This window comes from Dendrobates tinctorius, unplaced genomic scaffold, assembly GCF_039654945.1.
Source record: "Dendrobates tinctorius isolate UK_male_01 unplaced genomic scaffold, ASM3965494v1 ptg000060l, whole genome shotgun sequence".
Classification (NCBI taxonomy): Eukaryota; Metazoa; Chordata; class Amphibia; order Anura; family Dendrobatidae; genus Dendrobates; species Dendrobates tinctorius.
Window position 1 is genome coordinate 2,295,094 of NW_027361728.1, and position 21,785 is coordinate 2,316,878.

Below are 21,785 nucleotides of genomic sequence, written 5' to 3' on the forward strand. Positions count from 1 at the left end.
CTCTCCTCCTTTGTCCCCCGGGTACTGTTTCCCTAGGAACCCAGATGGTGGTTCCCTTGGTTCTGGCCCAGGCAACCTATGGGGGTCCTCCTCCCTACACTCCCCCACCCTATAAGCTTGCCAGTCCTCGGGTGAGGGCTTCAGTGTACGTGAGTTGATCTGCGGAGGTGCCAGTTTTTGTTGCCATATGAACTGGTCTTGTTCGTATCGTTCGGGGGGTTTTCCGGCTGTTGACCACTCGGAGCGTCTTAATTCGACTGGGGTGGAGTCTTCTGGGGTGGTGGACGGTGACTAGTAAATTAGTTCGGGCAGGTTAATTGTGTCAGTTGGTTCGTCATTGAGTAGAGAGCCCCTGGTTATTGGGGAAAAGTCTTCTTCGTCCGGGTCCCAGAACACAGGCAACGGTTCAGAGACCGGAGGGGCAAGTTCAGGTTGTTCCGGGTCGATCGAGATACATGGACGTAACATATTATGGTGCACAATGTGAGTGGGCAGCGTTCCATCCTTCTCGGATTGTAATTCATACACAGGTCCCTCAGGATTTATACGGTGTAGGACCCGATAGGGACTTTCTTCCCAGCATGACTCTAATTTGTTCTGAGGGTGTTGATCTAGTATGAGTACTCGGTCTCCGCATTGGAGGTTGAGAGGTGAAGTTGTATTCTTTCCTGGATGTTCTAAGTCTTGGAGTTTGGTATGTACAATCCGATGAAGCGTTTGCAACCAGTGTCGATGATTGCGAACCCATGAAATTACTCCGGTCCAGGGCTGGGGCTCCTCCGGGTCCAACTCTACCTCAGTGATCCCCTTGCCTTCTCGTCCGAACAACAGAGAGTAGGGGGTGTAGACGGTAACTCAATGTACTCGGTTGTTATAGACCCATACTAATTCAGGGACATATTCGGGCCAACGGGCCTTCTTGTCACTCTCCAGGGTACACAACATTTGGATTAATGTCTGATTAAATCATTCGCAGGCCCCGTTTCCCTGCGGGTGATACGGCGTGGACCAGGATTTGTCAATACCATAGAGACGGTGTAGTTCCTCCATAACTTTTCCCAAAAAGCATGCTCCTTGATCTGAATGTATCCGTTGAGGACAGCCGTAAACTTGTATGAAGTTTCTGTAAATTGCGGGTGCATCCGACTCCGCGGTCTGATCTTGAGTGGGGGTGACCACAGCGAACTTAGTGAAGTGGTCCACCATGACGAGGCAGTGTTCCTACCCCTGGAATGTGGGACCAATGGTAAGGTAATCCACCATCAGAAGCTTGAGGGGCGCTGAGGTCACAATTGTTTGTACTGAGGCTCACTGTGCGGGCGGTTTAGCTAATTCACATGGGCGACAGGTCCGGCAAGTCTCGTCCATAACAGCCTGTAAGCGTGGATGGTAAATTTCCTGTTGTAACCATTGCAAAGTCTTTTGAGCCCCGAAATGAGCCCCTTTTTCGTGGGCTTCTTGAGCCACTTTGTGGAGTAGGGCTCCGGGCATAACTACCTGCCAGATAGTCATATAGGTTGTTCGTGATGTCTTTTTACCGTACAATAGTCCCTTTCGGATCACTAGCCTCTCCCATTGTCATAACATTAACGACATGTCCCGAGTCAAAGTTCGTCTCTAGGGGTCAGTGGGCAATTTGCCAGCAGCGACCCACGTCCGGAGAAGTCTAATTTCTTCATCTTCTTGCTGTTGCTGGATCCACTCATCCCGGGATTGTTCCAACTTGCCTCTTTGGGTCTCCGAGGGAGATTCTTTCTGGGTGGCAGCTGTGAGCATGGCAGCGGTGAGGGCAATCGGTATCTCTTCCCCTTCTAGTTCGTCGTCTCGACTCTTCCCTGGGGTTGTATGTCGAATTCTGGAGAGGGCATCTGCATGTACATTTTCAACCCCTCTTTTATAGATGATTTTATAGTTGAATTTTGCCATCCGGGCCACCCATCTTTGTTCCAGAGCTCCCAGTTTGGCGTTTTCCAAATGGGCCAGCGGGTTATTGTCAGGCCGCACCTCTACTTCGGAGTCCACCAGGTACTCTGCGAACCACTCCGTCATGGCCCACACCACTGCGAGTTGCTTGAGCTTAAAGGAGCTGTAATTGTCAGGTTTGCACTTGGAACCATGGAGTGAGCGGCTTCCATACGCAATCACTTTCTTCCGGCCGTCTTGAACCTGTGACAACACAGCCCCCAGCCCATGCAGAATCCCGTCAGTGTGTAGGATGAACGGTAGCGAGAAATCTGCATACGCCCACACCGGGGCATCCGAGAGCGCAGCCTTAAGTTCTTGGAAGGCCTCTTCTTGAGGTTGTTGCCACCGGATTTTCCATTAATTTGCCCCAGCGGGAGCCCCCTTCAGCAGGTCATGCAGGGCTTGAGCTCGAGATGCAACATTTTTTATGAAACAAAGGTAGTATCCGGCCAACCCCAGGAAGGCCCGCACGTCTTTTATCATCTTGGGGGTAGGCATCCCTGAACAACAGCAACCTTTTCCCGGGACGGCCTCACGCCCTCTGCCGAGATGACATGGCCCAGATACTCAATCTGGGAGCAAAATAGGTGGCATTTTGGGGGTTTTACCTTCTACCCGTACTTTTGCAACCGGCTGAGCACCTGCCCCAACTGCTTTAGGTGGTCCTCGAATGTGGCAGTATAGATGATGATATCGTTCTGGTAAATCAACGTTGCCTCAAAATTGAGATCTCCCAGACACCGCTCCATCAAATGCTGAAAGGTTCCCGTAGCGTCGGCCAGTCCGAACGGCATTCGATTTAACTCAAATAGTCCCATAGGCAGTATGAACGCTGTCTTGGCCCTATCTTCTTCTGACATGGGCACCTGCCAGTACCCACTGGCCAGATTCAAAGTAGAAAAGTACGTCGCCTTTCCCAGGGCGGACAAGGACTCTTCTATGCTGGGCAGTGGGTATGAGTCTTTAATAGTACAAGCATTCAGCTTTCAATAATCCACACAGAATCGAAAGGTACCATCCTTTTTACGGACCAAAACAATGGGGGCCACACAGGGGCTTTGGCTTTCCCATATCCCCCCCTTTTGCAACATTTGGGCCAACAGAGTTTTCACCTCTTGGTAGAGTTGTGGAGGAATCTGTCGATATCGTTCTCAGATGGGGGCCTGTTATGCGCTCATTTTCTGCTCCACCAGTTGAGAGTTCTCCTTCTGTTCTCCCTCTGGTGGTGACAGGAGGTAGTGAGGTTGGTTTAATTGGTAGTGATCTGCCACCTGATGAGGAAGATAACGATTGGATCTCTGGAGTATCAGACTGGATATAAGACAGCCGATGCCCTATCCTGGTGCTGGTGATTCAGTCTGCTTCTCAGGTCTTGGACTCAGCTCTGTTCCAGTCTTCTCAAGTTAAGTTTGTTTTTGCTAATGTTCAAACTTGCTCTTGTTGGTCAATTCTGTTTTTTGTGTGGTCAGCCAGCCCGGCTTATTTATCTGTATTTGCCAATTTGCCTTTTTTTGTCCCTTATTAGATTGGCCTCTTTTTGCTCTGTCTCAGAATATTTCAGAGTGCTGATATAGTGGTAGAAGTCTAGTGACCTCAGGGTTAATTTTGCTAACAGTTGTGTTGGACATTTTGGTTTGGTTTTTGGCAGATTGCAGACAGTGCCTTTCCTTTCCTGTCCTTTCTAGTTAGTTTGGCGCCATCACTTGCTCAGCCTACTTTCCTGCCTTTGTTTGTGTTTTCATCTTGTTTCACCGTCAATACATGTGGGGGGCTGTCTTTCCTTTGGGGTCTGCTCTGGGGCAGTTAGTTTTCCTCTTTTCCTACTTTAGGCTTATTTAGCTCTCCGGTTGTGACGAGGCATCTAGGACCACCGTAGGAACGCTCCACGACTGCTGCTAGTTGCGTGTTAGGATCAGGGGTCTGCAGTCTGCATAGTTTTCAACCTCTTTGGCTTTCTGAGACTTAGCTTGTTGTTCTTTATTTCCTCCTCGGCACCCGTTCATAACAGAATCACCAGCCACACCGCAGATTCTAGGGTACTCAAAAGCAGGAGAGAATTGTAAGAAAAAAAAAGTGTCAGAATTTTTTTTTATGTATATTTTTTCCTCTTTTTTTTTTCTGGGGCCGTAGGAGGATTTTTTAATTTTTTTTTCTAATGGAGATTAAGCAATTGTCTGATCATGTGGTGCAACTTGCTTCTGAAGTACAGGGAATTTCCACCTACCTCATTCAGTCACATGCTGCTGAACCTAAGATACCTACTCCTGATGTGTTTTTTGGGGATCGGTCTAAATTTCTGAATTTTAAGAATAATTGTAAATTATTTCTTGCCTTGAAGCCTAACTCATCGGGGAGCTCTGTGCAGCAGGTTAAAATTGTCATCTCCTTGCTGCACGGCGATCCCCAGGATTGGGCGTTTTCTCTGACACCTGAAAATCCTATTCTGACTAATGTGGATGCATTTTTTCAGGGTTGGGGTGGTTGTATGATGAACCTAATGCCATTGATCAAGCTGAGAGAACCCTGTTGGCATTAAACCAGGGTCAGGATCCTGCAGAGTTATACTGTCAAAAATTCCAAAAGTGGGCGGTCCTTACTACATGAAATGATAGTGCATTGGCAGCCCTCTTTCGGAAAGGTTTATTAGAGACCGTAAAAGATGTTATGGTGGGATTTCCTGTTCCCTCTGGTCTGGATGGCTCTATGTCATTAGCCATTCAAGTTGATCGGCATTTATGTGAGCGTAAAACTACACGGGAGGTGCTGCCACCTTTTGAACAAATGTCAGAACCTATGCAATGAGATGGGGTTTTGTCTAGGGCGCAACGTCAGAAGGCGTAATAAGCTGTGTTTTTTCTGTGGAGACGCCTCTCATACTATTTCTGTCTGCCCTAAACGAGAGAAACGTTTTGCACACACATTTGCTGTGGGCAGTGTACAACCTAAGTTCCTTTTGGCAATTACTCTGATCTGCTCCTTGTCCACTTTTTCCACTAAGGCTTTTGTGGATTCAGGAGCAGCTCTGAATCTGATGGATTTGGACTTTGCTAAATGTTGTGGTTTGTCCATGACACCTCTGTAGACGCCTATTCCTTTGAGTGGTATTGATGCTACTCCTTTGGCGGAGAATAAACCTCAGTATTGGACCCAGGTGATAATGCGAGTTGCCCAAGACCACCAAGAAAATTGTAAATTTTTGGTGCTGCATAATTTGCATGACACTATTGTTCTGTGTTTCCCCTGGTTGCAAACTCATAACCCAGTTTTGGATTGGAGATCTGTGTCTGTGGTGAGTTGGGGTTGTCAGTGTGTTATTAGGGATGCTCCTGTTTTCTCCACCTCTCCTCAGTCTCATGATATTCCTGATTATCTGGCTGATTTCTCTGATGTATTTAGTGAGAGTAAGTCTGCGTCTTTGCCCCCTCATAGGGGTTATGACTGTGCAATTGAGTTGATGCCTGGGTGTAAATTTCCCAAGGATTGGCTTTTCAACTTATCTGTACCTGAACATGATGCTATGCGATCCTATATTAAGGAGTCGTTGGAGAAGGGTCATATTAGACCATCCTCGTCACCTTTAGGTGCTGGGTTTTTTTTTGTGGCCAAGAAAGATGGTTCATTAAGTGTATTGATTATCGTTCCCTTAACAAGATGACGGTTAAATATCAGTACCCGTTACCTTTGATGTCTGATTTATTCTCCAGAGTTAAGATTGCCTGCTGGTTTACTAAGCTTGACCTCAGGGGGGCGTATAATCTTATTCGCATCAAGCACGGGGCTGAACGGAAGACGGCGTTTAATACTCCGGAGGGACATTTTGAGTACCTGGTGATGCCTTTTGGGCTCTCTAATGCCCCTTCTGTCTTCCAGTCCTTTATGAATGATATTTTCCGAGACTTTATGGATAAGTTTTTGATCATCTATCTGGATGATATTTTGATCTTTTCTTGTGATTGGGATTCCCATGTGGAACATGTCCGGACTGTGTTCCGGATTTTGAGGGGGAATTCCCTGTTTGTTAAGGGATCAAAATGTCTCTTTGGTGTACAGAGGATTCCATTTTTGGGATTTATCTTATGTCCATCGACTATTGAAATGGACCCGACCAAGGTACAGGCCATTTATGATTAGGTTCAGCCTACTTCTTTGAAGGCTCTTCAGAAGTTTTTGGGTTTTGCTAATTTCTATCGTAAATTTATAGGTAATTTTTCTAGTATTGTCAAACCACTGACTGATCTGACCAAGAAAGGAGCTGATGTGCTGAATTGGTCTCCTGAGGCTGTCTCAGCAATTCTGGAGCTTAAGCGGAGATTTACTTCAGTTCCAGTTTTACGGCAACCTGATGTCTGACATCCATTTCTAGTGGAGGTAGACGCTTCTGAGATTGGTGCAGGAGCTGTTTTGTCCCAAAAAGACCCTGCGACTTCTAAGATGAATCCCTGTGCCTTCTTTTCTCGAAAGTTCTCCCCATCTGAACGCAACTATGACGTGGGGAATCGGGAATTGTTGGCCATGAAATGGACATTTGAGGAGTGGAGACATTGGTTGGAGGGAGCTAGACATCAATTTGTGGTCCTCACTGATCACAAGAATCTGACTTATCTGGAGTCGGCCAAATGCTTGAATCCTAGACAGGCTAGATGGGCCTTGTTTTTCACGCGTTTTAATTTTGTGGTCTCTTTTCTTCCGGGCACTAAGAATGTTAAGGCAGACGCCCTTTCTAGGAGTTTCTTTGTTGATTCTCTTAATGTGACCGAGCCTACTACTATCCTAGGTGAGGGGGTAGTTCTTTCTGCCATTTCACCCGATTTGAGACGCGCCCTGGAGGAATTTCAGGAGGATAAGCCTGAGCGTTGCCCTATGGGAAGATTGTATGTTCCTGACCAGTGGAGAAAGAGAGTGATGTCTGAAGTCCATTGCTCCGCATTGGCTGGTCATCCAGGTATTTTTGGTACCAGAGATTTGGTGAGTCGGTCGTTTTGGTGGCCTGCCTTATCTCGTGATGTCAGGAATTTTGTACAGTCCTGTGGGACTTGTTCTCAGTCTAAACCCTGTTCTCATTCTAGTGGGTTGCTGATGCCCCTGCTGGTACCCAAGAGGCCATGGACCCATATCTCAATGGATTTTATTTCTGTTCTTCCTGTCTCTCAGAGAATGACTGTTATCTGGGTAATTTGTGATAGATTTTTGAAGATGATCCATCTTGTACCACTCCCAAAGTTGCCATCTTCCGCTGAGTTGGTACCCTTGTTTTTACAACAGGTGGTTCGGTTACACGGGATTCCTGAGAACATTGTGTCCGATAGAGGGGTCCAGTTTGTTTCCAGATTTTGGAAAGCCTTTTGTTCCTCCGCGTTTCATCTCCAGACCAATGGGCAGACTGAGAGAACAAACCAGACCCTGGAGTCTTATTTAAGATGTTTCATAGCTGCTGATCAAGATGATTGGGTCTCATTTTTGCCCTTGGCCGAATTTGCGCTGAACAATAGAGCTAGTTCCGCCATTTTGATGTTACCCTTTTTCTGTAATTTTGGGTATCATCCTCGATTCTCTTCCGGGCAAGTGGAATCTTCGTCCTGCCCAGGTGTGGACACTGTGGTTGTGAGAATGCAGCAGATATGGGACCACGTGGTGGATAAATTGTCACTCTCTCAGGAAAAGGCCCAGCTTTTTTCCAACCGGCATAGGACCATTGGTTTAAAGTGGGTGATATGGTTTGGTTTTCGTCTAAGAATATTCCTATGAAGGTTGCGTCTCCAAAATTTAAGCCAAGATTTATTGGACCTTACAGGATTTTGGAGATTCTTAATCCTGTTTCTTTTCGATTGGCTCTTCCAGTTACGTTCAAAATCCATAACGTGTTTTAACAAATCACTGTTGAAGAGGTTTGTTGAGCCAGTAGTTCCTGTGGAGGCACCTCCTGACCCTGTGTTGGTTAAAGGCAATATGGAATATGAGGTAGAGAAAATATTGGATTCTCGTTTGGTTAGACGGAGACTCCAGTATTTGGTCAAATGGAAGGGATATGGCCAGGAGGATAATTCTTGGGTCTCTGCCTCTGATATTCATGCCAATAAATTGGTTCGTGCTTTTCACCGGGCCCATCCTGATCGGCCTGTTGGCATGGATGAGGGTTCGGTGACCCCTCCTCAAGGGGGGTACTGTTATGAGCTCATTTTCTGCTCCACCAGTTGAGAGTTCTCCTTCCGTTCTCCCTCTGGTGGTGACAGGAGGTAGTGAGGTTGGTTTAATTGGTAGTGATCTGCCACCTGGTGAGGAAGATAACGATTGGATCTCTGGAGTATCAGACTGGATATAAAACAGCCAACGCCCTATCCTGGTGCTGGTGATTCAGTCTGCTTCTCAGGTCTTGGACTCAGCTCTGTTCCAGTCTTCTCAAGTTAAGTTTGTTTTTGCTAATGTTCACACTTGCTCTTGTTGGTCAATTCTGTTTTTTGTGTGGTCAGCCAGCCCAGCTGGGCTGTGCTGAATTTCCACTCTTATTTATCTGTATTTGCCAATTTGCCTTTTTTGTCCCTTATTAGATTGGCCTCTTTTTGCTCTGTCTCAGAATATTTCAGAGTGCTGATATATTGGGAGAAGTCTAGTGACTTCAGGGTTAATTTTGCTATCAGTTGTGTTGGACATTTTGGTAGGGTTTTTGGCAGATTGCAGACAGTGCCTTTCCTTTCCTGTCCTTTCTAGTTAGTTTGGCCCCATCGTTTGCTCAGCCTATTTTCCTGCCTTTGTTTGTGTTTTCATCTTGTTTCACCGTCAATACATGTGGGGGGCTGTCTTTCTTTGGGGTCTGCTCTGGGGCAGTTAGTTTACCTCTTTTCCTGCTTTAGGCTTATTTAGCTCTCCAGTTGTGACGAGGCGTCTAGGACCACCGTCGGAACGCTCCACGACTGCTGCTAGTTGCGTGTTAGGATCAGGGGTCTGCAGTCTGCATAGTTTCCAACCTCTTTGGTTTTCTGAGACTTAGCTTGTTGTTTTTTTATTCCCTCCTCGGCACCCGTTTATAACAGGGGCCGCCCCTGCCGTGGGAATTTCATGAGTGATGGCGGTGGTACGTCCAAAATCTTCCTCGTGACTAGCAAATACTTCATGGTACTGTCCGAGCAGTGTTTTTATCTGGTAGAGCTGGGCTGGATTTAGTCTGGAGAGCTCGGTCCGCATCTGTTCAAGGATGTTTCGACCCTTCTCCTGAGCCGAGATTTCGGTGGCCTGCAGAGTCCGAATCGTTACTTCCCAAGGATCCTCGGATTGCACTCTCAATTGAACCCCAGGAGCCGGCAGCACTTCTTCTAAAGGCCTTACTAATCTGGCCAGTTCGGTCCGAGCTTTCAGGACGATGTCTTGGTCTTCGAGGTTTACGCAGCGCACCAGGATGGTCCCTTTTTGCACTGTAGTTAGGGAACGGGCCACCAGTATGCCAGGAGGTAAGTGCTCCTAGTAACATGGCTCCACCTGCATTTCTACGCCCTCCAAGGGCATCGAGGCTCAAATTGGCAGGGCCATCACCGTCTGCCCAGGAGGCAGTACAAGCAGGGGAGCCACTGGGCGATGACTTTGCCCAGAGCCTCACCTTCCCAGCAGTCCTGATGTACTCGCGCCTCTCGTACCAACTGCTGGAATACCTGTTCCTGGGCCGTACGGGAACCACACTGCTTCAGGATCTTATGCGTGGGATCATTGAGGAGCAGATTGCCGAACTCTCGTAGTATGTTCATGCCCAGAATAACTGGGTGCTGCTTATCGGTTTCTCCTTGCGTCAGTACCACTCCTCTGCGACCGAGGGATTTACCGCACAACGTTACCTGCACCCAGACCACCCCGGCAACAGAGACCGGTAGTTGATTGGCGGCTACTGGTCTGATAATGGGTCCCCACTGTGGTCTCGCTGCCTCGGGGAAATTTTGCCGGAAAAAAGTTGCAGGCATAGTTGTCACTTGTGACCCCGTGTCCACCAGGCACTGGATGGCCCGGCCCTCCACTTCTGCCCAATCCAACGGACTTTTTGCGACAAAATCTTTGGGACTTCCACCACCCCTAATTGTGGTTTTTGGCTCCGAGCGGCATCCCCCCAGCCCGGAGCCCTCTAGTTTAACGGCCGACGGGGTGGGTATCTCCCACGCCACGGACACCCTCGGGCGAAGTGACCTGGTTCTCCGCACTCATAGCACCGGGCCTGCGCAGACCGACCGCCCTGCGGGGAGCGGGACCCCCAGGAGCCGAGATTAAAACTAGGCCGTCCAGTCCCGGATTCAGTCCTTCTCTTCACTTCGACTAACTCACCCTTAATGTTCTTCAACTCTTGTTTCATCTCTTCCACCCATTGAGGCTCCTCGACTGCGTTCACGGAAGCCTCCACACTCCGGACCTTCCCCACGGGAACCGCCATCCCCTGGTCTTGCTCTCGAGCCCGTGCTTGACTTCCCACCTCTGAAAAGTCTATAAGGGGATTCATTCTGATTGGCTCCAGTAATGCCTGTTTTATTAATGGGTCTCGCAGTCCAGTCACCAGTAGGTCGCGTAGGGTAATGTCAATAGGTCCTACCCCTAGTCTGTCCTTTCTTTCAATAGCCGTATGCAATTCTTGGAGGACATTCATATACTTGGTGATAGTCTCCCCCTCTCCCTGCATTCGACTGAACAACCGGGTCCTTAATTCCCCCACATTAGTTGGGTCCCCATGGGTCTGATCTACTATCTGCAAAACTTTATCAAATGTGTTGCGGTGTCGGGGGCCTCAACATCACTGACCTCCGAACCTCCCTGTCTAATGCCATGAGAGCTACTTAGCGGGAAAACCTAGGCAGGTTGTTCAGCATAGCCCCCAATGAAATGCTGGAATGGGGGCCCTCATTATCTGTAGAGTTCACAGCCCTTCCCTAGTCTGGGGCACCATTGTCCGTGCTGCATCCTGCTGACTACGCCAAATGTAGGTAACAGCAGGTTCGCAGGATGCAGTGACGAGACACGAGACTGAGTGTTGTTTTGGAAAACAATGTTTATGAACTGGAGCCGCTAGGGCTATACTGAGCAACCAAAAAGCGGTAACACTAATTGTCCTTGCAGGGACTCAACAACAATAGCAACACTTTTCTTTAATGAGAATGTGACTGACCCAGCAAGGCCAGCTATTATGGGGCCACGAAACGGCCAACTACAGGTCCTTATTTCCTAAAGTCAACTTATCCTTCCTGATGTCTCTCGGTGTCGCTGGTGTGGCTGCTTTGGTGTCACTGATGTGGCTGCTTTGATGTCGCTGATGTGGCTGCTTTGATGTCGCAGCCGCTGGGCCCAGCTGTTGAGGAACTGTTGCAGTCTTCAGGTGTCCAGCACCCAGGAGAAGTTGGGGCACAACAGGCCCTAAGGGAGCCTTTCGTTGCGGTAACCCCCTGTAGCCACAGCAGGGGCCCGTTTGTTATCGAGTCCACGGGTACTCCAGGCCCCCCAAGCAGGGTAGTGACGTAGTCTGGAAGAGTGGCGGTTGGTAGGCCACGCACACGGACTGGGCCTGTGCAAAGAGTTTCTCTGTAGGCGAGGAGCAGGCCCCAACTGCCAACCATAGCGGGGTAATGGCAGCCCTGGGCGGTGATGCACAGGCTGCAACTGCGGACTGTAGTGAGGCGGCAGCGGGCAGGCTGCCACTGCGGGCAGGATTGAAGCGGCGGTGGCCGCGGGAGACAGCGGACAGGCCGCAACGGGCTGGAGCACAGTAGTACCGGCTGTGGATGACCATGGGCAGGACGTGTCCCCAACTTGGCGGGGTGTGACAGTCTCTAGTCGGTAAGTTCGGTACCTCCTCTCTGACGGTTACTGAGAATCTCCTCTCTGCTGCCGTTCTCCCCTCTGGTCACCGTCGGCCGCTTTAGCTCTCTCACAGTCCCACAGCCTCTTGTTCAGTGTCTGGCGTGCCACCAACTGTCTCCCCTGCGCGCCCCCTGCTCCTTTTATACTCGCCCCTCCCCTTGCTGCCCAGTCACGCTCAGTCATCTGCTCTCCTCCTTTGTCCCCCGGGTACTGTTTCCCTAGGAACCCAGATGGCGGTTCCCTTGGTTGCAGCCCAGGCAACCTATGGGGGTCCTCCTCCCTACACATCAATAATAATTTCATAGAAGACAAAATAGAAAGTAATCCAGCTCATCAGCCACGTGCACAGATCCTCGGAACCACGTGCAGACAAACGTGGATACAAACAAGGCAAAGGAAGAATTGGTTCCAGCTGCATATAAAATCCTTTCTTCTTTATTGAAAAAGCGTGTTAAAATGCACATATAGCATATGCGCTCTCCACAAGTGCCATCACAGACAGAGGCTACGCGTTTTGACCTTGTTGGTCTTTAACCAAGCCATTGGTTAAAGATTTTATTACGGGGCCATGCTCACAAGGTAATTATGCAGAGCAACATGAAAACATTCCTCCAGAGAACTGTGAGCAACGCCCTCTTGGTAAAGATCAGAACAGTTAGCACTAAATAATTAAGCCTCTGAAACCATAGGGTGGATTATTTTGGTGAGTAGTAGGAACAAAAAAAAAATTAAAAAAACCTATTTAAAGCTATGCTCACATGTAGCATTTTTGCTGCATTTTGTATGCAAAATTTCAGCTGTGTTTCGCAGTACCAGCAAAGTCTATGAGATTTCAGAAATCTCATGCACACAGCTTCTTTCAGCTTTTTTTCAGCATTGTTCACCCATTGAAAGCGATGGGTAGTCCAAAAATAGTGCAAAAAATGCAGGTATTAGGTTTTTCTGTGTTTTTGGTGTCATAACCTGATGAAGTTGAATCAGATTATTTTTTTATGCACTAAATTTAGAAGCATGAATATTAGAAAAATGTACCTGACAAAAACGCAGCAATAAAAGCGCAACAAAAACTAAGCCAATCCTGCTTTTTGTAAGCTCCTTAAAAACAGCTAAAACTTTGCATTTTATGCTGCGTGTGAATATAGCCTAACTGTGGACTTCATAATAGAATCTTATAGCTTTAGAATTATTATTTTGCACCTTTCTTGTATGGTACATATTAATTCTGCGTGAGAGCACTGTCTTTATTTTTCATTTTCTTTTTTAATAGTTATCCCATGTATAACAACCACAAGCACAATAACGGATACAGGTAAATACATACAATTTTAAGATCAATACTAAATCTAAGGCTAACTTCTCACATTTGTGAAGCATGGACCACACTTGGTTCACAATACCCGGCTCGAACACAGAGTCTCCTAAACTGAGCTAACTATCTTACAGGCTTAGAGTCCCAGTGGTTGGGCCAGGTATTCACATATAACACATTTAATTTTATACCCTAAATGATCTCTGCAGACATCAGAGTATAATAAATGAGGATAATAAAAATATACTCTCCTCATTGCTCACCTGTCCCACTGCTCACCTGTATTGCTACCCCTGAAACCCACCTTCTGGTCCTCTGTGATTCTTCTTTATGCATTCCCTGTTTCATGCATTCTCTTTGGCCTGCTTTACTCTGTGCTGGGTTTTCCTGCACCATCTAAGCCATTAACATTGTGAAGTGATAAAGAAGGCACATAACTGAAAGAAGGAAGAAGGCACATACCCGAAACGCGCGTAGGGGCTGTGGCACCGCAGGTCCCAGGTAATTACTTAATGGTTATTTAACTTTCTCCTCTACTCCTTTTATCTCTTCACAATTTTCTTGGTGATATGTTATTTGTGGCTTTAAAGAGCTTCATGGTGATATAGAGTCTACCCTGGATAATATACTTGATACTGATGTTTGGAGTAATTGTATATACAGTCACTATATTGCCTCTGACCTGTAGGTTCCACCAATGGTAGCTTTCACTATCTCATTATCCCTTATAAATGTACTGAAATATCTACGTGTTTTTTTTAATGATGTCTATTTAATAAAGTATACTTTTTAGTATACTTTGGTTCTTTTATGTGCAATCTGTTCTCCATATGGGTTATAACTATTTCTTGCACTGTACTATCTGCACGTAATTCCCTGTATGGGCACAGGTGTTTATGGTGGTTAACACTGTGCCTTGCTGTCTATATTGGTTATTGCCTTAATCATGCCAATCTGGAGAATCGTGTTGCCAGGTTATTTTTACTTTTATGGTGAATGCCATAAAAATAAATCCAAATAACAGAGACAAAATCACATTTTTTTCTTGTTTTTAATGCACTTGGAATTTCTTTCTAATTTTTCAAGTATATTACATGGTAAAATGAATTACATAGTAACATAGTTTTGAAGGCTGAAGGAAGACCTTATGTCCATCTAGTTCAGCCCATTTTTAGTGCAGCTGTTCTGCATTGTTGATCCTGGGGAAGGCAAAAAACCCACAGATTAGAAGCCAATTTTCTCCATAGGGAAAAAAATTCCTTTTTGACTCCTAAGCTAGGTCAACCATCTACCTGTAATATTATGTTATTCGCAACCTTCTATACTGTTACTCACAAGGAAAGCATGCATTCCTTTCGGACATAAAACGCACCAATAAAAACGGAGCAAAATCTGCTTTTCGCAAGCAGGTTAAACACAGTTTAAACTTTGCATTAAAAACCAGCAGCAAAACACTACATGTGAACATAACCTAACTGTGTACCTCATAATAGAACCTTAGAACCTTTAAAAAAGAATTCATGGCCATAGCTTTAGAATTATGATTTTACACCTCTCTTGGACAGTACATATTCTGCGTGAGAGCACTGTCTTTATTTTTCATTTTCTTTTTCTTAATAGCTATCCCATCTATAACAACCACAAGCACAATAACGGATACAGGTAAATACATATAATTTTATAATCAATATTAAATCTATGGCAGATTTCTTACAAATGTGAAGCATGGGCCATAAGTGGCTCACAATACCTGGCTCGACCACCGAGTCTCCCAAACTGAGCTAACTATCTTATAGGCTTATAGACCCAGTGGTTGGGCCAGGTATTCACAAACGTATTAAACAGGTCTAATTGTGTTCCTATGTAGAATACTGTAAAACAGGGGTGAGGGATCTTTTTCTGCCAAGGGCATTATTTGGGGCTGTACAAATTGAGTGATATCTCTACCCACAAAGTACATCCAGATTCTGACACTTGTGTCAGGATGTAATCTTTCATTCCATGTGCCTTAGTGTTTAGGTGTGCAAACAGACAAAATTGCTGTCCACTCACTCAGCGTAGGGCATTAACATTAATTACAATTTGTCAATGAAGGCAACTGATCCCTAACTAAAGACAGTTAAAATTTTTTAATGAACTATTTAAAGAATAAGATTAAAAGACACGACAGTCAGTGTGTATGAGGAGACATAGGGATATAACCCCTTTTCTTTTGCTATGCTCACAATATTTTAACTCCCTATTGCCTAGACTAGTGAGTATTGATACGTATTAACTTAGTGCGACAGCTACCAACTGCTCTCTAATATTGTTGCCAATAACACAGACTGACAGAAGCTAGCAAAACCTAAAGCCTCCCCAACATGTTTCACCAGGAATCTGGCTTCATCTGGGGTCAGAGGCTTAATCAGTGTTTAGGAGTGAACACTGCTTACAAAGCAAAAATGAATAATTGGGCTTGCAGCCGTCACACTACAGCTGTCAGCCTAAGTACTGCAGTCCCCAGAAATCTGTCCGGGGTCAGATAAACAGTCAACTATGACCATAAAAGGCCTGCGGGTCTGAGGTTCCCGTCCCCTGCAGTAGATCCTATTGGAGCTATATTTTATTTCATACACATTAAAAAAAATACATATTATTATAGTAGATGTGATATCTATATAATACTGAATATACTGTATGGAAACCATACGTTTCTATAGTTCCATACGTAATGTGTTTAAATCTGGCATTTTTAAGCTGCTGCTAAAATCAGGTTTTGCAATATACAAATCTCCTGTAATTCATGTACTATATAATTATCTGACTTTTTTCTTTTGATACATTCATAATTGCAATTAATTATGAAAAGTATATCACTGTAATTTTGTTTTATATCTTTCTCATGTATAATCTATAATATTATAAACTCTGTTTAATAGGTCATCTTGTCATCATGTTGTTCGTCATTGCCGTTTAATTTCATATAACCATATATACTGTGTATATATATATATACTCACTGGCCACTTTATTAGGTACACCTGTCCAACTGTGTGTTAAGACTTAATTTCTAATCAGCCAATCACATGGCGGCAACTCAGTGCATTTAGGCATGTAGACATGGTCAAGACAATCTCCTGCAGTTCAAACCGAGCATCAGTATGGGGAAGAAAGGTGATTTGAGTGCCTTTGAACGTGGCATGATTGTTGGTGCCAGAAGGGCTGGTCTGAGTATTTCAGAAACTGCTGATCTACTGGGATTTTCACGCACAACCATCTCTAGGGTTTACAGAGAATGGTCCGAAAAAGAAAAAAAATCCAGTGAGCGGCAGTTCTGTGGCCGGAAATGCCTTGTTGATGCCAGAGGTCAGAGGAGAATGGGCATACTGGTTCGAGCTGATAGAAAGGCAACAGTGACTCAAATTGCCACCCGTTACAACCAAGGTAGGCAGAAGAGCATCTCTGAACGCACAGTGCGTCGAACTTTGAGGCAGATGGGCTACAGCAGCAGAAGACCACACTGGGTACCACTCCTCTCAGCTAAGAACAGGCATCTGATGGCTACTTTCAGCAGGATAATGCGCCATGTCATAAAGCTCGAATCATCTCAGATTGGTTTCTTGAACATGACAATGAGTTCACTGTACTCAAATGGCCTCCTCAGTCACCAGATCTCAATCCAATAGAGCATCTTTGGGATGTGGTGGAACGGGAGATTCGCATCAGGGATGTGCAGCCGACAAATCTGCGCCAACTGTGTGATGCCATCATGTCAATATGGTCCAAAATCTCTGAGGAATGCTTCCAGCACCTTGTTGAATCTCTGCCACGAAGAATTGAGGCAGTTCTGAAGGCAAAAGGGGGTCCAACCCGTTACTAGCATGGTGTACCTAATAAAGTGGCCAGTGAGTGTATATATATATATATATATATATGAAATTATGTTAGTGCAACCTTTTCAAGATGAGCAAAACTTGCATTTAAAAGTGAATATCTTGCTGCCAAAAAACGGGGCCAGTCATGATAGTATATGATATGTAGTGGGTATAACGTTGAATCAGGTCTGTATAAGGGGACGGTCTTCTTAAGGAGTACCTCTATTGAAAAGGTTTCATTTTATACACACACATATATATATATATATATACTGTGTATATATACAGTCATATGTAAAAGTTTGGGCACCCCTATTAAAGTTAACCTTTTTTCTTTATAACAATTTTGGTTTTTGCAACAGCTATTTCAGTTTCATATATCTAATAACTGATGGACTCAGTTATATTTCTGGATTCAAATGAGGTTTATTGTACTAACAGAAAATGTGCAATCTGAATTTAAACAAAATTTGACCGGTGCAAAAGTATGGGCACCCTTATCATTTTCTTGATTTGAACACTCATAGCTACTTTTTACTGACTTCCTGAAGCACTAAATTGGTTTTGTAACCTCATTGAGCTTTGAACTTCATAGCCAGGTATATCAAATCATGAGAAAAGGTATTTAAGGTGGCCACTTGCAAGTAGTTCTCCTATTTGATTCTCCTATAAAGAGTGGCATCATGGGCTCCTCAAATCAACTCTCAAATGATCTGAAAACAAAGATTATTCAACATAGCTTTTCAGGGGAAGGATACAAAAAGTTGTCTCAGAGATTTAACCTGTCAGTTTCCACTGTGAGGAACATAGTTAGGAAATGGAAGAACGCAGGTACAGTTCTTGTTAAGCCCAGAAGTGGCAGGCCAAGAAAAATATCAGAAAGGCAGAGAAGAAGAATGGTGAGAACAGTCAAGGACAATCCACAGACCACCTCCAAAGACCTGCAGCATCATCTTGCTGCAGATGGTGTCACTGTGCATCGGTCAACAATACAGCGCATGCATAACGCCTTTTTGTATGACCAAACAACTCAATCTTTGTTTCATCAGTCCACAGGACCTTCTTCCAAAATGTAACTGGCTTGTCCAAATGTGCTTTTACATACCTCAGGCGACTCTGTTTGTGGCGTGCTTGCAGAAACGGCTTCTTTCGCATCACTCTCCCATACAGCTTCTCCTTGTGCAAAGTGCGCTGTATTGTTGACCGATGCACAGTGACACCATCTGCAGCAAGATGATGCTGCAGGTCTTTGGAGGTGGTCTGTGGATTGTCCTTGACTGTTCTCACCATTCTTTTTCTCTGCCTTTCTGATATTTTTCTTGGCCTGCCACTTCTGGGCTTAACAAGAACTGTACCTGTGTTCTTCCATTTCCTTACTATGTTCCTCACAGTGGAAACTGACAGGTTAAATCTCTGAGACAACTTTTTGTATCCTTCCCCTGAAAAGCTATGTTGAATAATCTTTGTTTTCAGATCATTTGAGAGTTGATTTGAGGAGCCCATGATGCCACTCTTCATAGGAGAATCTAATAGGAGAACTACTTGCAAGTGGCCACTTTAAATACCTTTTCTCATGATTTGATACACCTGGCTATGAAGTTCAAAGCTTAATGAGGATACAAAACCAATTTAGTGCTTCAGGAAGTCAGTAAAAAGTAGTTAGGAGTGTTCAAATCAAGAAAATGATAAGGGTGTCCTTACTTTTGCACCGGTTAAATTTTGTTTAAATGCAGATTGCACATTTTCTGTTAGTACAATAAACCTCATTTGAATCCAGAAATATAACTGAGTCCATCAGTTATTAGATATATGAAACTGAAATAGCTGTTGCAAAAACCAAAATTGTTATAAAGAAAAAAGGTTAACATTAATAGGGGTGCCCAAACTTTTACATATGACTGTATATATATATATATATATATATATACACTCACTGGCCACTTTATTAGGTACACCATGCTAGTAACGGGTTGGACCCCCTTTTGCCTTCAGAACTGCCTCAATTCTTCGTGGCAGAGATTCAACAAGGTGCTGGAAGCATTCCTCAGAGATTTTGGACCATATTGACATGATGGCATCACACAGTTGGCGCAGATTTGTCGGCTGCACATCCCTGATGCGAATCTCCCGTTCCACCACATCCCAAAGATGCTCTATTGGATTGAGATCTGGTGACTGAGGAGGCCATTTGAGTACAGTGAACTCATTGTCATGTTCAAGAAACCAATCTGAGATGATTCGAGCTTTATGACATGGCGCATTATCCTGCTGAAAGTAGCCATCAGATGCCTGTTCTTAGCTGAGAGGAGTGGTACCCAGTGTGGTCTTCTGCTGCTGTAGCCCATCTGCCTCAAAGTTCGACGCACTGTGCGTTCAGAGATGCTCTTCTGCCTACCTTGGTTGTAACGGGTGGCAATTTGAGTCACTGTTGCCTTTCTATCAGCTCGAACCAGTATGCCCACTCTCCTCTGACCTCTGGCATCAACAAGGCATTTCCGGCCACAGAACTGCCGCTCACTGGATTTTTTTTCTTTTTCGGACCATTCTCTGTAAACCCTAGAGATGGTTGTGCGTGAAAATCCCAGTAGATCAGCAGTTTCTGAAATACTCAGACCAGCCCTTCTGGCACCAACAATCTTGCCACGTTCAAAGGCACTCAAATCACCTTTCTTCCCCATACTGATGCTCGGTTTGAACTGCAGGAGATTGTCTTGACCATGTCTACATGCCTAAATGCACTGAGTTGCTGCCATGTGATTGGCTGATTAGAAATTAAGTCTTAACACACAGTTGGACAGGTGTACCTAATAAAGTGGCCAGTGAGTGTATATATATATATATAGCAAAATCTCTTGCCATCTTGTCTACCATATTATAATGTATGTCTGTTTTGGTTCCTATTGTATGTACAAAGTGTTTGCATGGAAAAAAATATTCATAATATAAAAACATAATGTCACTACAGATATGGGAGGGCTGAATCTGGCACTATTTCTTTCTCATGAGTGCCAAGTGAAAAGAAAAATCTGCTTTGCTATATCTGAATATTGAATGATTTTGCAAAATATATAATGCACATTAATTATAATTATCTTTAATTTACTTTTTTTTTTATAAATGGCTTAAAAAATACAATGTTACATTTTTATAACTTTTTTATTTCATATTTGCGTGCCTTTGTAATTCCATTTTGCACAATTAAATCTTTATTTTCGAGGTCCACAGTTTTAATCACTGTTTAAAGAAAACACTTTATACAAATATACATCTTAATAGTGAAAAGAAATACATCAAATGTCAATCCAATAGATCTACTGTAGATGTTTAGCAGCTATTAGAGATGATCGAATCTGCCAAGATTTCTTTTTGCCAAATAATATGTATTCTAAGGAGAAATTCCATTCACATTGAAATTATTCAATGCAAATAGAATGCTCTTTTATACCATCAGGGATCTCTGCAGATCTCAAAGTATAATAAATGAGGATAAATATAAAATATACTCTCCTCATTACTCACCTGTCCCACTACTCCCCTGTCTCACTCCCTGAAACCCAACTCCTGGTCCTCCGTGATTTTTCTTTGTGCGGTCCCCAATTTCATGCATTCTTTTTCGCCTGCTTTACTACGTGCTGGGCTTTCCTGCTCCGACTAAGCCAATGACATTACTGCACACTGTACTGTTGCAGAGTTTGTTGTGATGTCATGACATTAAGACGTGCGTAGCCCAAGGCATGGTTAGTGCACAGTGATGTCAGAGGCCACATTGGTGCTGGAAGACACAGCCTAGAGTAAACAGGTTGAAGAGAATGTGCAGGACATGGGCAATGCGAAAAGAAGCATGGTTTGTGGGGAGGTGGGACTAGTGATCAGGGACTATTATTATATTATTATTAATATTGTTTTTTAACATTTGCTGTCCCTCTATGATTTAACAAAATGGTAGTTGTAGCTAACTCCCATATTGTTGAATCCAGATGGAAAAAATGCAAAAATCTGAATTCTGTAAAATAGAAATTTTTGTAAAATGCGACAAAAATAAAATTTCACAGAAGCAGATTTGCTAATCCCTAGCAGTTATAAATTGTTTAGCTAGAAAACTGTTAAGCTATGATCACATCCAAGTTAAAAGTTTAGAATCCTCCCAACATATATATCTGATAGTAGGATGTAGTGTATCCCACTATATCCCATTGAACATTAGAGCAGTGGCTGTTGAAGGTGTCCATGGATCTTCTGACATCATTTCCATACTAGGCAATAGTTTCACAGTGACCAGCACTGGCTTCAGGATTAAGACCCAATCAGATCTTTCTAATTTACCATGAACACTGGGGTCAGAAAGGTAACTCATGATGTCCGAAAGTCCTAACCCTATCCACTTTCTGACAGCATCCTGAGCCGTTGTTCAGGTTCATGATCTGCTTAATATGATGATACCAGTGGTATAAGTGTGATTTCCTGATATTGTAATTTTATCTCAGCTGGGGAAGATCCAGAGCTTTCAGACATATATTTCTTGTCTAGCATTAGGCTTGTGACAGATCCTATACAGTCTACTCTGGTATTAAATGTCTTTTCTATTGTATACAGATGTATACCAACTAGACAAAGTCCAAAATTAAACTCTTTCCATACATCCAGAGCATTCCGGCTGTACTTATTTAATGTAGAGGAAAATTACAATGTGAACAAGGTATTATACCTATGGCTGGCATTGAAGTAGATAAAAAGCATACATGTACACATACTGTAGATTCATACACATACACACAACAGAGCATACCCATGCACACAAATACATGTGCACAAATACACACACACACGTAATTTAG

At 44.2% G+C, this 21,785-nt stretch overlaps 1 protein-coding gene across 1 annotated transcript in view; it reads left to right on the top strand.

Annotated features, from left to right (window-relative positions):
* LOC141092728 (IgGFc-binding protein-like) overlaps window positions 1-21,785 on the top strand; it is a 273,657-nt gene that overhangs the window by 90,328 nt on the left and 161,544 nt on the right. The window contains exons 50-51 of the mRNA XM_073579121.1: window positions 13,052-13,093; window positions 14,714-14,755. Of these exons, the coding sequence (XP_073435222.1) occupies window positions 13,052-13,093; window positions 14,714-14,755 (84 nt within the window). The remainder of the gene's footprint in view (window positions 1-13,051; window positions 13,094-14,713; window positions 14,756-21,785) is intronic.